This window comes from Giraffa tippelskirchi, chromosome 5 (genome assembly GCF_054371585.1).
Source record: "Giraffa tippelskirchi isolate mGirTip1 chromosome 5, T2T-mGirTip1v1.2.pri, whole genome shotgun sequence".
Lineage (NCBI taxonomy): Eukaryota > Metazoa > Chordata > Mammalia > Artiodactyla > Giraffidae > Giraffa > Giraffa tippelskirchi.
The window spans coordinates 56,671,238-56,687,372 of NC_137279.1; the positions used below are offsets into that span (position 1 = coordinate 56,671,238).

Below are 16,135 nucleotides of genomic sequence, written 5' to 3' on the forward strand. Positions count from 1 at the left end.
GGAAAGGCCCTGCCCTTTTGAACAAAAGACAGCCTCCCTCTTAAGAGTAAAATTCTGATTTTCATTTGGTTGGCCTTGATTTCAGTTTTCTTAAAACCACCTGTTACCATTTCTAACTCACACATGAAAACTCCTACATCAGGGATCAAAAATTCAAGTATATACTGATTTAGGGCTGCTTAGTGACAATTTAAAAACCTAGGCCTCCTTGGAATGGATTACACGCATCTTCCATGATACTTTTTGACATCCTGAAATTCTGAACTCTGCTTTCTTTAAAGATTTTGTATGCATACTAAATGTCAGATTTTTGCATGAGATGATGTAGATGGACACCCCTGCTCTGTCATCAGTCTCCTGGAATCTTTGAACAAATGCCTCGATGCACCTAAGCCTCTGTTGCTATAAAATGAAACTGACATCATGCTATTTCTGAGGGTTTGTGCAAGATTGAAATGAGATATTTAAAAGAAACTGACAAATAAAAGGTGCTCTGGGATATAATATCAGTTATCTAACATATTTGATAGGTGAATTCCCGATGGCCTTCCAGGTCCACATGAAAAGACTTCCATCCCAGCTCCTTATATCAATTTAAAGTCCACACACCTTCCATTCACCTAAGGCATGTCTTCTAAAAGTAGCATGACTACTCTTCATACCTGACTTGAAGATTTCTTTGGACAAAACACACAGTCTTGTGGACTTCCCCCTCCCCTCTTTTTTTTTTTTGCCAGATTTTTATGTTTCTCTCTCAATTCTAAAGCAGATAAGGAAAAACTTTTTCCATGCCCTATAACTTACCACCTCCAATATTCAGCCCCCTAACGAGATCCCAGGGACACATTTTCACACTTGTAGGGATTACACCTTCCAGTCAAAACCCTCTTTAATTGAGATGTGGGAGGTGCCCGGCTTGAATGGCCCAGAAGACGAAGGTCCAACACCCAGGCCTCGGTAACACGTTGCTCTCACGTCGCCACCATACGCTGCTACCAGCTGACATCTGCTCACACACGTTCTCACCCACAAGTAACCATGGTGTTTATTTTCAGAGCCCTCTCCACAGCCTCCCCGAGAGAAAATTCCCTCCCATCACCTGTCAGCAAAGATAGGAAGCTACAGACAGGGTAGAAACTGTCACAAGATCAGCAAGGCACACGATGTCTTCTCACTCTGATCTGACCTCTTAAAAGAGATGCTGAAAGCTCTCTGTGATAAAAATCTCAAGGAACAGAACCAGAGACAGGCAGGGCATGCAGAGCGTGGCTGGGTCAGTAGCACGTTCTCTTCACACGAGAGCCCTGTGCGTTTCTGGGGGGATTTCACTCCTTTTCCTGGGAAATAGCACCTTCTTCAGGCCAGTGGCTGTGTGGTGCTGCAGAGGGATACTGATTCTGTTAATGGAATCCAGATCCCTGACCTCACCCCTGATCACCCGGGTCAAAGGAAGTCTATGAGAGAACAGGGCAAGCTAACTGTCATTATCTGTCATTTCCAACAAGCAGTCCTCAAGTATGCACCTTTGGTTTACCCTCACTCTGCTATCAAGCTACAGCATTAAAATTCTTTCTTTCGTCCCCTCCCCTTTTTGTTTTATTTTGTTTTGTTTTTAAGCAGGGCCAAAGAACAGGGTGAGCTTCACGGGTGGCTCGGTTGTTAAAGAATCTGCCTGCAATGCACGAGTCACGGGTTCCGTCCCTGGGTTGGGAAGATCCCCCTGGAAAAGGAAATGGCAACCCACTCCAGTATTCTTGCCTGAAAAAATCCCATGGACAGAGGAGCCTGGCGGGCTACCAACTATGGGTTGCAAAGAGTCAGACGCAACTGAGCGACTAAACCACCATCATAAAGAACAGGGTGCTCTGGTGCTGATCCAGGGCCTCAGAAGTTAAGACCGTGAATTGGATAAGTGATGTAAATAAGGGCGATTTATGCCAAAGAAAGTAACTGTTAGTTTTTTTTTAAAAAATCAATTTTCAAGATCTATGTGTTTGAAGTCACACTATAATACAGGTAAACTTTTTCTATTAATAAGGTTTGGGGTCCATGTGAAAGGCTTTTTAAAATGTGAAACTCTAGGGAAAATCTGAGACATGAATACTCTTAGAGATACAGTCATTTTTAGAAGTCCCTGGATATACTCACTCATGGATAATGGGGGAGCGTGGCTCAGGTAAGTCAGAAGATAGAAACAGTCCTGGAATTAAAATTTTGCATGAGTAATTTACAAAATAACTAAAAGACAATGAAGCTAACTATAAAAGTGCTAGGACTCCTTTTTGCCTGTGACAGCACAACTAAGAAATAAAGCAATCAAACCTAAACACACAGGGTTTCCAGAGTGTGCTTCTGAGCTACCTACTTGGAGATCACCTGGCCATCTCGTCAAGAGGCAGTTACCTGGAGCTCACCTTGAAATTAAAGAATAATCATTTTGGTAACTCCTTGTGGTCCAGCGGTCAGGACTCTGCGCCCTCACTGCTGAGAACCCCACTTTGATCCTTGGTGGGGAACTAAAATCCCTCAAGCCACGAGACATGGCCAAGAAAAAAAATAAAACTATTGAATAATAATTTGGATGGAAAGTAGGAGACAAAGTTCCAGGAACCCACACCTAGTACTCCAGGCGATCCCTTTGCTTGGTAGAATTCAAGAAACACTAGTATAGCCTTTGTGACCTAGAGGTTAGAAAGGCCTTTTACAAAAAGCTCATTTGTCCTCAAAACAACCCAATCAGGTGGATCACAGAGAAATGATCTTCTCATAAGGGTTGTCTGTTCTGGGTAATTAGTCTTTTTATGTAGTGTGAAAGTGTCTCTTAGCCAGAGAAAAATACATTCTTGCTGCGATGACATCTCAAGCGGAGTTAAATGTCACTAAAAATGGGCTTCCCAAGTGGTGCTAGTGATTAAGAACCCACCTGCCAATGCAAGAGATGCAAGAGACTCAGGTTCCATCCCTGGATCAGGAAGATGCCCTAGAGGAGGGCATGGCAACCCATTCTAGTATTCTTGCCGGGAGAATCCCATGGGCAGAGGAGCCTGGCGGGCTCCATCGGGTCACAAAGAGTCAGACACATCTGAGTGACTTAGCAGCAGCAGCAAAAATGCTGCAGTAAACTCCACATCACATTAGTCCCTGCCTCAACCCCTCCCCAGCCTCCACACAAACATCCTTCACACAGAAATCTCTCCCGTGATGACAACAGTTCCAGAAGTGGGCAACGTTATCGCTCCCAGCACGAGATGACAGGGAGTTTCTACTCCTCTCAGGGGATTCCCAGCAAAGGTTTCTTACAAACTGCTGATCCCCAACGTCTAATGACTCGGGGTCAGTTTGGCTCAAGACTCGCTTTGAATCCGGGTACAACTGCCAAAGAATTAATGAAACTAGACCTGACCCTATACACATAGTTTCATTGTTGATGGTGATGCTTTCTGACAGTGGAATTCTTCTGAAATATATCTTGCTCCAAGACAAACCAACAGCTGCCACCTCATTCCACGGAGGTGAAAAGCACAGTAGGTGAAACAGTGGCCATTCAGGACTGAGTTCACACATATGAACAGCAAACTCCACTAACACACCTAACAATCTGAAGTTTGAGTGAGAACTGCTGTCTGAGAACCTTAGGTGACAGCCATCATTCTCCTTTGGTTCTGCCCAGCTATTTCTGGGTAAAAGCTCTGTTTCTCTCTCCTTAACTTCCGGAGCCAGATGCTAAGATGCAAGCCTGGATGTGGAAATCCTTCTTCCAGAAAGCCCTGACAGACTTCCAAGCAGGCAATTCCTTTACCAAATCATCCATCTTCTGTAAAGACATGTCCTCAGTCTGTGATTTTCTTTTTTTTTCTCCTTCTAAAGTCGAATCAGAGTTAAGTCACCCACCTATTTTTCTTTCTTTTTTTGGCCTTTTTCAGCTAGCAACTTAATGATAGGAGTTTATTATAAGGAAAGAACAACTTCAATGGCATAGTCATTAAGTTGTCAAAACAGAAGTGAAAACAAGATGAAGCCAACGGATAGGGAAATGTGCTGTGTGCTCAGTCACTAAGTCGTGTCCGACTCTTTGCAACTCCATGGGCTGTAGCCTGCCAGACTCCTCTGTCCATGGGATTTTCCAGGCAAGAACACTGGAGTGGGTTGCCATTTCCTTCTCCAAGGGATCTTCTGACCCAGGGATTGAACCTAGGTCTCCTGCACTAGCAGGCAGATTTTTTTACCACTAAGCCACCTGGGGAGCCCAGATAGGGAAATAAACAATCCCATAAGAAGAAACCCCACCACCATTGGAAGGAATAATAAAGTTACTGCTACATATGATCTAGAGAGAATAATGTTAGTTGAATTTGGTCTAAGAAGTATTGAATTCCCAATACTGAAATGACTCCAAAACTTAAAAATTAGGTTATAGTTCTTAGAAAACTCCCATTTATGGGCAATAATATATTTTAGTGACCTTAAAATGCATGAAAAACTGTCTTCTCTTTTAGACAGTTCTTCCTCTGAGATCAATGTCTCTCTTAAAACCAAACTCTGCCTTCTCATTCACATGCTGGAGTAACAAACAAGGACTGTGACAACAGCCTGAAGTTATGAATGAGCAGTTATTTGTGAACACGCTTGTCAAGACAGATGTGGAATCTGTCAGTGTGGTGTGGGTTAGATAGGGAAAGCCAAATGAACTGAGCCAAGGTCAAAGTCACAACATTTTTCTTTTTCCTCCTTGAGACTGGAAAGATGCTACAGTGCTTCCTGAAACTTAACATCTCCAAAAAAGCAGCCCGGTGTTACTCGGGCTCATAGTTACCTCATGACCCTCCTTTCCGAAACACCATGTCTCTTCCTCAGGAACGTCCTGCTTTCTAATGACCCACGTGGAGGCCGCAAGGAAGGCCTGAAGGAAGAGCCACACTCTCTCTGTGGACAGAGATGTGTGCCACATGCCAGCGTGAGAGCAAACAGCAGCCTGAGGAGGCTGGAAATGCATCCAAACTATTTTCAGAAGGTCTGGGCTTTGCAACATCCAGAAAGCATTTTCCATTTGCTTTAAGTTCCTCAAGTTGTTGTGATTAAAGGGGACATCTAAGCCCCACATTTCTAGCTTATCAGGCAGAACCAAATCCAAGGGCTCATTTCTGAGAAAGAAGGGATGGTGTTGGTCCACAGAGACGAGCTTTGTGGGCACCAGAAGGCACTCCCCTCCTTCTAACAGCCCCCGCTGCTGCTACTGCTGCTTAGCCACTTCAGTCGTGTCCACCTCTGTGTGACCCTATGGATTGTAGTCCACCAGGCTCCTCTGTATATGGAATTCTCCAGGCAAGAATACTGGAGTGGGTAGCCATGCCCTCCTCCAAGGGACCTTCCCAATCCAGGGATCTTCCCAACCCAGGGTCTCCTGCATTGCAGGCAGATTCTTTACCACTGAGTCACCAGGGAAGCCCCCTAACAGACCCTAAGCCCAGTAAACTGGATTCCCTTTGGACAGCAGTGTCCTCTCACACCAATGAAGTGGTTTTCCCTTTGAAAAAACTAGCAACACCTTGAGATGTCAAAAAAAAAAAGAAAAGAAAACCGGATATTAATGCACTGAGCATGCCTAGCAAGACACTCCAGCTGGGAGGAATCCAGGATGCAGATCTCCTGTTTCTGGTGCCAGAGGTGGCTATTACCAGTCAGAGGCTCTGAAAGTTTACTAAATAGAAATGTTTCCTGAGGGCAGATATCACGCTCCCTTTTAATTTTATTTTCAATGTGTTTCTAGGACAGAGCGCTCTGCTTTATACACATGGACCGCTATTTTTCCAATCCACAAACATGAATGTGACTTCACTGATGCTAGGTATTTTTCATATTTTAATACTTCTGAAATCCTGACACCCTCTTAGAAACAATGGCATATTACAATTAATTGGCAATGAGAGCTCTAAGTGGCATAAATTACGGACTGTCGCTTCAGGCGTGTCCAACTCTTTGGGACCCCAAGGACTGTAGCCTGCCAGGCTCCTCTGTCTATGGGATTCTCAAGAATACTGGAGTGGGTTGCCATTTCCTACTCCAGGGGATCTTCTCGACCCAGGGATCCATATGAAATTACGGTGCATTGTGAAATCAGTGGTGTTTGAAATTCAATGCATAATGACTGCCCTGCAAAGCAAGCCTATTAAGTGCCAGAAGTAGCTACACTGGGAATTTCTTTGCACATCATCACCCATCCTCCACGACCCTAGGGGGCAGGGCTCATCTTCATCATGACAAGTGAACAAACTGAGATCAGCTTAAGTGCCAGGGCTGTAGCCCAGGCACCAAGCCATGGATGGCAGAGCCAAGATCTGAATTCAGCAGTGTGTGTTAAGTCGCTTCAGTTGTATCAGACTCTTTGCGCCCCCACGGACAGTAGGCTGCCAGGCTCCTCTGTCCATGGGATTCTCCAGGCAAGAATACTGGAGTAGGTTGCCATTTCCTCCTCCAGGGGGATCTTCCCGACCCAGGGGTCAAACCCAAGTCTATGTCTCCTGCACTGGCAGGCAGGTTCTTTACCACTAGCGCTACCTGGGAAACCCCTCAGCAGGAAGCAACTGAAATGTCCATGAGGCAGTTTGAATAACTTGCACTGAGACAGCCAGGTGGCTCACCCAGACAAGACCACGTTTTAACAATTTCCATCGGCCTGGAGTAGGACTTCTTGTCTTTGAAGCTCCCTTTTCCCTTTCAGCCTCTGAGATTGTTCTGGTGCAATTCCCTTTTACTTATTCTCTTTCTTTTACTGATTGGATCTGTCTGGCTCTCAAGCCTGTACTCATTAGACAACACCATCCTGCCTTACCCAACAAGAGACAAGATGAACCTCCTACCAATCAAATTTATAAAAGTTTTGCAAAGAAATGATGGCAGTTCAAGATGAAGACCAGAGACTTGAGAGATCACAGTATTTGTATCAACTACCTGCAGAGATAAAAGCAGAATGTGTTAAAGACAAGAAAAAAGACCCAAGGTTGTAGAAAAGGCTTCAAAAATATAGTGCCTTCTGGAGGGAAAGAATTCAGAGCTTCTAGGAATAGAATTCCTGCCAGGAGAGGAAAGTCACCACCCTTTCAAGGATGTTCTATGTCGCTTTTCAAGAGGGCAGGAAAAGTCATGCTCTCCATTTCCTGGTCTCTATTTAGGGCTTCTATTACTTATACCTAAAAGCCTGACTTTCAATAAGACATCGCTGATAGAAATAGTTACAGCCATGTCCTCAGATGTTACAGGGAAAATACTCGTATGGACTATACAGGGTTACTTGTGAGAATGAAATAAGTGCACACATGTAAAATATTTAAAACTATGCTTGGCACATAGTGTGTACCCACTGAGGGTTAGCTTTCATCATCCTCATTATCACCATCATTTTCATTCTTATCTGCGAAACTGGAAACAGGAACTGGGTGGTTCTGAAAGGCCTGGTATTGCCTTTAGCATAGGAACAAGATCCATCAGGCATGGTTTCCCTGATAACGAGGTAAGATTTCCATCTCTCCACATCTCCTGATATTAATGCTTTCAACTCATAGATCTTTCTTCTGGTGACTTAGTCTTATTCTCTAAAGGGAAACCCTCATTCATGTATTAAGTATTGGTTGAGCAAAAACAATAAGCTGTAAGAACATAGCTAAGTCCAAGTGGGTTCTTGTTCTGAGGTAGGTCACCAACCGATGAAGAAGACAGGTCAGGACACAGCTAGATTTTACCTGCAGCAAAAGAAAAGAGGCTGAGATAGAGATGAGTATCAGTACTGTGAGAGTGCAGAGGAAGAGCTAATTAAAAATGACGAGGAACATCAAAGAAGGTTGCATAAGGAGATGGCACTCACTAAACCTCGAAGGATTCTTGAAGGTGTTAAAAGATGGCTCTCTAAGTGGAAGAAACAACATAAACAAAGGCCTGATGGCAGGAAAATAAATGGCCCCTTTGGGTAAAGGCAAAGAGGGTGATCTGGCTGGAGTAGTTTTCATGGGAGGATTTAGTTGCGGGCAGGATGCTGAGCAAGGACGGATCAGACCTTAAAAGGTCTTGGATGTTATCTAAGATATCTGAGATCTTATCCATAAAGCCAAAATTCTCAAGGCCTTCCTATATTAGGATTAGACAGTGATGGGCATGCTAGATTACTGGCCCTGCCAGTCTCTGTCCCCACCCTCTTAGGTGGCAAAAATCACCTAAGGACCAATCTAAGTGAGCCATGGAAACAGATCCTCTGAGGAAAAGTTACAAAGAAATGAATGAGATAGAGGTTTTGAGACATCCTGGGCTGGTGGGAGTGATCCCCAGAGCATTACTTTTAATCACATCGGAATATCTTTAAAAAATCTTTCTTTTTTTTTAAATATCTCATAACCAGTGGCATGTTATAGTCAATTGTCAGTGATGTTTCTTTCTTCGTGGCACATAAAATAAGGGTACACCTTAAAGTCAATGGTGTTTGGGAATCAGTGATAAAATAGGTGCCCTGCAAGGAAGGTCCAGTAAGTGCCAGAGGCAGGGTTTGGGACTTCTTTACACGGGTCATGGTCAGTCCTTTGCAACCCTAGGAAGCCAGCATCTTCTTCATCTTTACAAGTGAAGAAACAGAGGCATGGGTCAATGATGTTCCCCACCCTACACACAGGTATTCCAGAAGAGAGAGCAGGAAGGCAATCTAGAGCCTGTGGGGAAGAGGTCAACGGGGAGAGTTTATGAAGAGTTGAGGCCACCAAGCCCATATGGCAGTAAGGTGATGGTCACAGCACAGAGCCGTTCTAACCTACCGGAGGTTAGAAAAAAAAACAAAATCAGTGACAACCACCGAAACCGGCTTGTGGTTGCAGCGTGACTCGAATTTCTCTCAAACACAGGATGGAAGCAAGCTTTGCAGTCTAAACAAACCCATCAAAGAGTCCCTAGCATGTGATTAAAGTGAAACTACCTGGAGGACATTGAATTCCTAGGTTAACAACTATCCTTGTTCAAAGAATATTAAAAGACAAAGCACACCATATGGTTTCAAAATGACAATGGAAACTTTTGTTTATCTCGGCCAGAGGCACGTTTCATCAAGCTGTTCAGCATGGGCAGAGCAGACTCACCCTTCGGCAGACGGGGAGAATGAACACATTTGGGAAACCCACACCCTCTCTCCAGGGTCCCTCAGGATCGGAGGTGCTGCAAGAGGAGGACTAAGCAGGACCGGAAGTGCTCCATGAGGAGGGCTGAGGGAGCTGCTTTCAGAGCTTTTCCCCTCCCTGCTCACCTTAATGCTGGGCTTCCCAGGGGGCAGTAGTGGCCAAGAATCCCCTGCCAATGCAGGAGACATACGAGATGAAGGTTCGATAACTGGATCAGGAAGATTCCCCTGGAGAAGGCAACGGCAACCCACTCCAGTATTCTTGCCTGGGAAACCCTACGGATAGAAGAACCTGGAGGGCTACAGTCCATGGGGTTGCCAAGGGTCAGACACGACTGAGCACACACACACACACACACACACACACACACACACACACACACACACCTTAATACTTAACTTGTAAAGGGGTGGGTGGGACCAGGGAGGGAGAAGGACCCCCAGAGTCCCACCTTAGTGGTCGGCTTGCACATCTTCCTCAGGGGCAGTCTCCTCCACTCTTCCCTAACCTTCTAAAAATGCAGCCTGAAGTGTGTTGTAATCTCTGGGAAAAGGCATAGCAGTCGGTGACCTCCTCTGTTCTAACCCAGATTTGATATGGGATCAACAGTGAGTCATTAGCCCTTTTTTCACATCTCAGTTTCCTCTAGGAAACAGAATCTGTCATTCTTTCATATCTTTTTATATGAAAGAGGCTGTGCCTGGGTTACATCAACTTTTCACTAGGGAGAAGGCATCATTCAAAAGGTGCAGTTCCTTGAGTAGACCCCAGGGGTCGCTGTGGAGACACAGCCGGCTCCCGTAGCCTCTGCCAGGTCAGCGGGTCCCCACCTACTCCTCCAGCTTGACAAAGCCCAGCCTCCATCCAGTTGGTAGGGACTCCTCAGAAGAGGAGAGCGGCCTCCTTGGCAACAAAGACCTCCCAACTGCTTCAGTTAAAACCAGTATATTTCTTTGAGGGCTTTTCCCAGACTTTGAAAAGTAAAAGAAAGGAAAGAGGAAACCCTGGAAGAGAAGAAGTGGGCTAAGTTAAACATGACCACAATTAGGCACTAGAGTTAGTACAAGCAATGATGCAATTCAATACAAGTGGGAGAATTAAAACTTGGTCTGTTGTGTATTCATAACTCAGTCAATGGGGAAGTCTAGGGAAGAGGTTCAAGTCTGTCTTTGATCTCTGTGTCTCTCTTTCACACACATCCACACACAGAGAATCTTCAAAAATGAAATCCCTATCACTTGGCTGTACACCTGAAACTAACACAATATTATAAATCAACTATTATTCAATAAAAGGAAAAGAAAAATAATCCCTGACTATCCAGCAAAAATACTACTATATTCTAGCAATTGCTCGTATTTTTCTTCATTGGGCAATTGGTTGACAGTCCAGCAATGTATTGGAGAAGGAAATGGTAACCCACTCCAATATTCTTGCCTGGAGAATCCCATGGACAGAGGAGCCTGGCGGGCTACAGTCCATGGGGTCGCAAGATTCCGACATCACTTAGCAACTAAACTACCACCACCAGCAATGTATACACAGAAAAGATATATCCATGAATAGAATGTGAAGTTGCACCCCTGCCCCAAACCATAGTGCTACTACTGTGTCCATTCTATGTTCCATGATTTCACTTGGCAATTTACAGGGGAAATAGAAAATGAGATTGCCTGGTATTAAATGTTTAGCATTTATGTGAGTCAGTTACAAAAGAAACCTCATCATGATGTCTCTGGCTGTACAGTTTAGTTTATCTAATTCAATATGACAGAATAAACCAACATGATTATTTACTTTCTTCCATTCCGTAGCTTGGAGATTCCACTCTTCCTGAACATGAGCTGCTTATTTTCCTTGCAAGGAAAATCCAAGATAATCCCACACTTCTTTTTTCTCTGTCTTGACTAACATCATACTGCTGCTGACTGAAGTTACAAATGGGTGAGGTGACACTACTGCTTAGGCTAAGTGAATGGGAAGTTTTGATGCCTTTCATTAAGCCCTTTAAGACCATCATAATATAGTATATACCATACAAAAGAGTGAAATTCATAGTCCAATTTACTTAAGAAAACTTAACTGATTATCTGTCTATTCCATGTTAATGTCTTTTTGATCCTAAAGATGTTTTGTTTTTAGGTTATTACTTTGGAGGTGGTGCTACTGCAGAATTTAGCAATCCCAAATAAATCCCAGGGTTACCGGGCTTCTCCACATGGGAATTCCATAATTTTTTGATGTAAGGGGGTTGGAAGTGGGAAGACGACCTGTCCTGTACATTCTAGAGTGGTTAACAGCAATCCCTGGCCTCTCCATCCCCAGTCATGACATCCAAAAATGCCTCCAGACATTGCCAAACATTCCCTGAGGGTGGGGATAGCAAGAGCGGTAAAATCACAATAAGAACCACAACACCTGCCTGAAATTTGTTACATGGGAAAGAGAGGAGAAAAAGAAAAAAAAAAAGTTTTGTCTCGTCCTTTTTCCTTTTTTGACTGTCCAAGCGTCTACATATTTCAATTGTTAATCATTTGGATTCTTACTCCATTAAGTGGAATCACTCTAAATTTCTAAAGCATAGTACAGTGTCTTTGGAATAGATGTGCCTTGAGGTTTCAGTGGATTGTCAAAGGATGAGAAGTCCGCTAATTCCCACTGGGTAAAGTGTGAGTAAACCTTAGCATAACTCGACTTTGAGCCTTAAACTAACAGCATGTGAAAAGATCAATACAAATAAATTCAAAACTAATCAGACCCCTTCTTCAAATGTTGACACAGTATTATTTATAACCCATAAATACTTTCTTGACTAAAATTCATCCTAGGAGATTGGCACCTGGCCAGTTCTATTCATATTTACTGTATTTACATAGTACACCGGTCCAAGGATAATATTTAAGACAAAATATGCCTCAAGGCATATACAATATCTCTTATATTTTTACTTTTAAAACTCCACATTGCTAAAAATATTCGTCTGAACTGTATAAAATGTCCTGCAAAGGACTATCAAGAATCTGTGATGATATATAGCTCATTGAGTATAATTAGAGCATATTTGTAATATTTGAGTCGAAGTCACTCCCTGAACGCTAATAAGTTGGTGGTAAAAAATGAACCAGTGATCTTTCCCATGCCTCCATCCCTGGGGCTCGTGACCCTCCTCGGATTCCCTTTGAGAAATGACAGGCACACTCCCTCCCCACAGCAGCTTCAGAGAGGACCGAGTTAAAAGTTAGGCGGAACAGTCCTAAAGAGGGAGGGAGACTTGGTATATAAGCCAATGCTGTCCTTTCAATTTGCCCTTTAAAAAATATGGTGGAGTGATTTTTTTTTTTCTTTTCTTCCTTTTTTTTTTTTGGAAGGGTTCTCTATATTCCAGTATAGCTAGAAAGTGCTGGAAAATCAGTTAACCTACTTTCTATAAAATTATCCACAGTCTTAGCACAGTAGTATCAAATCTGCTATTAATAAGACTTTCTGCTCCTAAACTTCCTTTCAGGCTTTAAGAAGCCTGCATTCTTTGTAGGAAAACTGATAGTGTATATTTTATCCTGTGCTGATCAGAGGTTTTCAATTTCTTTGGTAGCTGGGAGTGGAAACAGAAGGGAATCCACACATCCATCTTTAATGCCAACCTCTGAAATCCTAATAATCTGAGAATTTTTCCAGTTTGGTGATGATTATGATACCGAGTGGGATCATCTCAATTCCTGAGATTGAAGAGGGTTTGAAAGAATGAACACCCTCTTGGGTAACTTGCTCTCTCCACACCTATCTCAGGAAGAGATCAGACCTCCTCTGTGTTATGAAAATACCAGCAGTTCATTAAAGCTGTTGCAGGTAAACACTGAAGGGTTGGCTTGTTCTGATTCTACATAACATAACTGCCTGCCTGCCCAAATTCCAGTAGAACATCGCACGTGCTAGAGAAAGCAAACTGACTCAACTCCCTGTTGGGTCTCAATGATTTTGGACTAATTACAATGAACTTTCTTACCTAATATCTTCAGGGCTCCACCCCAGGTAGAAAGCTTTCCTTCCTCCCACCCCTCTTACCCCCCTCCCCCCGCCCGGCATCACCAAGATGGATTGTATATTATCACCACTGTGGTGAATGGTGCCATAATTACAATAATAAAATCGCCCCCCTTGCCAGGATCTCCTGCTCTTAAACAAGAGATGATGCTGCAGCAAAACAGAGGTCGCCAGGAAGATTGGGGTTGTATACGTCAGCCGATATTCTGAGACCATTAGATACAAGACATGGCAAGTCCCGGAACTACGACTTGTCAAACTAAATATAAATATTCAAAAAGAAAAGCACCACCCTGCAATTAGAACCGCTAGGATAAAATTACCAAGATGGCCATATTATCTCTGTAGGCAAGACACAGAGACTTTATGAAGGCAGCCAGAGAGTATATAGGGCATGAAAAGGGGCGGAGAGAAATGGGCAACCAATGAAAAGCGTACGACTTGGGATTTGGAATACGCAAAAGTTAGAGGTGTTTTTTTTTTTTTTTTCTTTCTTTCTTTCTTTTTCTTCTTCCTGGTATTTAACCCTCTCAGGTATCAATATATGCTTCTTCTTTTCTTTTTCTTTTTTATTTTAAGAACTTGGAAATCATTCTAAGCTAACTGCCCTCTTCCCTTCCCCCCTCAAGGAACTCCAACAATAAATCATTTCACTTCCATGGCTACTGTATGCCAGCTGGTTTTGAGGACACTGCCCTCAGAGAAGCTAGTTCAAAAAAAAAAAATCGGCTGTCTTCTACGCTGAGATTCAGGAATGCAACGAAGTGACTGCAGGAAGCCTATGAAAGGGCAGGGAACACCGGGCTCCAGAGTGAGAAAGATAAACGATAAACGCCTAAGAAAAAGGATTTGCTACACCGGCGAGTTTAAGAAGGCAGGTTTGAGAGGATTCTGGAAAAAAAAAAAAGAAGGAAAAACTCTTTTAAACTTAGTCAGAAACGAAGCTGTCCTCTCTACCATTCCAGGTGAAATCAAAAGGGGACGTGGTTACAAGATCTCGCCTTGGCGGGGGCGGGGGGATGTAAACACCCCGTCGAGGTCAGAGATTCACTAATTGAAGGGGTTGGAGGTAGGTTTTTGGAGGGGTCGCCAGATCGGGTTTCGTCTTGGCGATGCTGACATTTTTCGGGGAGTTAGAGACAATAGGGAAGGCTCGCGGAATCAGCTGATAGGTCGGCACGGAATGGGGCGCCTTCCGGTGAGGCTCGTTTTGAGCCACTTTTTTTTTTTTAACCCTTCGTGCCCCAGTTCAGCGGGCTCCAGGCCAATCGGAGCAAAGAAAACAAACCCACCGAGGTTTCCCGGTTTAACTCGGCCCGGGGGAGCGCCTGGAGTTTGACAGAGGAGGGCTGACTCCTAGCCGGTGGCAGAGTCGAGAATTCCAGGCAAGAGAGAAAAAAAAGAGAGAGAGAGAATAACGCCTTATAAAGGACGGGGGCATTGGGGGGGGGGGAGAAATGGAGAAAATAAAGTCGCAAGTCCACGTTTTAAATCCTAATGTTCTCAAGCACACAACTGGCAAGGAGGTGGGTGGGACGGAGTACCAGAGAAGGGGAAGGAGCGAGCCGGGGACCCCAGAGGGCAGGGCGATCCCTGGAGTGGCTGCGGTTCTGGAAGCCTTGGGCAGCGCTAAGCCCCGGGGAATGGAAGCGAAGAGCGGTACTTACTTTCCGAGGGTAAGAAGGGCGGCATGTCTATTTTGTAAACCTCCTTGGCGTAGTATTCCTCGTCGCTCCGCTCGCGCTCGCAGGCGGCCGCCCTCCGGCTCGCCTTCTCCTGGAGCAAGTCCCTGGTGCTATTGTAGATGGAGATCACCTCCGGGGGGACCTCCTCGGGTTCGGGGTAGTCTTCTGGGGGGCTGGTGAGCTTCAGCTTGCTCAGGATCTGCCCGCGGATCGCCTCGATCCTCTTGCGCATGAACTGGTCCATGTCGAGCGTGCTGCAGGTAGACAGGCTGAGCGCGACCGTGACCAGATGCAGGAGCAGAAACGCGCTCAGCACACAGTAGTGCATTTTTTTAAAGGTGGAAAAAAATTTTTTTTCTTTTAAGTAAAAAAGTAAGAAGAAGAAGAAGAAAAAAAAAAAACCTAGCAACTCTCAAAGTACAGATCAGGTAGATTTTTTTTTTATGCGAAACTTTTGCAAACAATCGAGAGTCAATGTCCGAGAGAAAAAGGTATCTTGCTTGAATTCCTTTCAAAAGAAAAGGCAACGTCGTTCCCCAAGTGGAAATATTAATACACGACGGGCAGGGGGAACCTGCGCTTGAGGGAGTCGGCAAAAGTTTTCTTGGAGCGACGAGATGGAGGGGAGGGGGGGCGGAAAAAAGAGACGAGTGGCTATTAGGCAGAAATAAATTTAGCAGGAGGAAACGGAGTTCAGTGTGTCAGTTTCGGGTGCGGAGTGGCGAATCTGAACTCGGCTCCTCCGGCCAAAAGGGAAGAGATGAAAAGGTCCCGGGGCTGGCAGCAGGCGCGCCGGCGGGAGGGGCGCGAGCCGCGCTGTCAGGGGGGCGGCCGAGGCCGGCCGGCTCCAATTTATATATTTCAAGAAGGAGCGGCGCGGCGCGGCCCTGCCTTCCACTGCGGCGCTGAGAGCAGGAGCGGCAGCAGCTCCGGAGCGGAGGAGCGCACACGTGTGTGAGTGTGTGTGTGAGTGTGCGTGTGAGTGTGTGTGGTGTGAGTGTGGGCGCGCGCGCGCCCGGGTGCGCGCGCTGGGGGCGAGCCCGGCCCGCGGCGGGGAGGCGGGAGAGCTTCGCTCGGCGCCCGGGACTCGGCCGGGTCCGGCGCGGGCCGCGGAGGCCGCGCAGGGAGGCGGCGAGGATCCTGCTCCCGGAGCTGCGCGCGGGGGCCGACACCCCGGCCGGCGCGCCGACCCGCCCGCTCACTCCACGTTGCCGCCGCCGCCGCTGCTGGCGAACGCGTCCGGCCTCCAGCTCCCTCCTT

At 45.3% G+C, this 16,135-nt stretch overlaps 1 protein-coding gene across 2 annotated transcripts in view; it reads right to left on the reverse strand.

The window, feature by feature from the left end:
* TGFB2 (transforming growth factor beta 2) overlaps positions 1-15,831 on the reverse strand; it is an 89,168-nt gene extending 73,337 nt beyond the window's left edge. For both annotated transcript variants that reach the window (XM_081485768.1, XM_081485766.1), the window contains exon 1: positions 14,858-15,831. In XM_081485768.1, coding sequence (XP_081341894.1) covers positions 14,858-15,203 — 346 coding nt within the window. In that variant the 5' untranslated portion in view covers positions 15,204-15,831. The remainder of the gene's footprint in view (positions 1-14,857) is intronic.
* Positions 15,832-16,135: the final 304 nt, after the last annotated feature.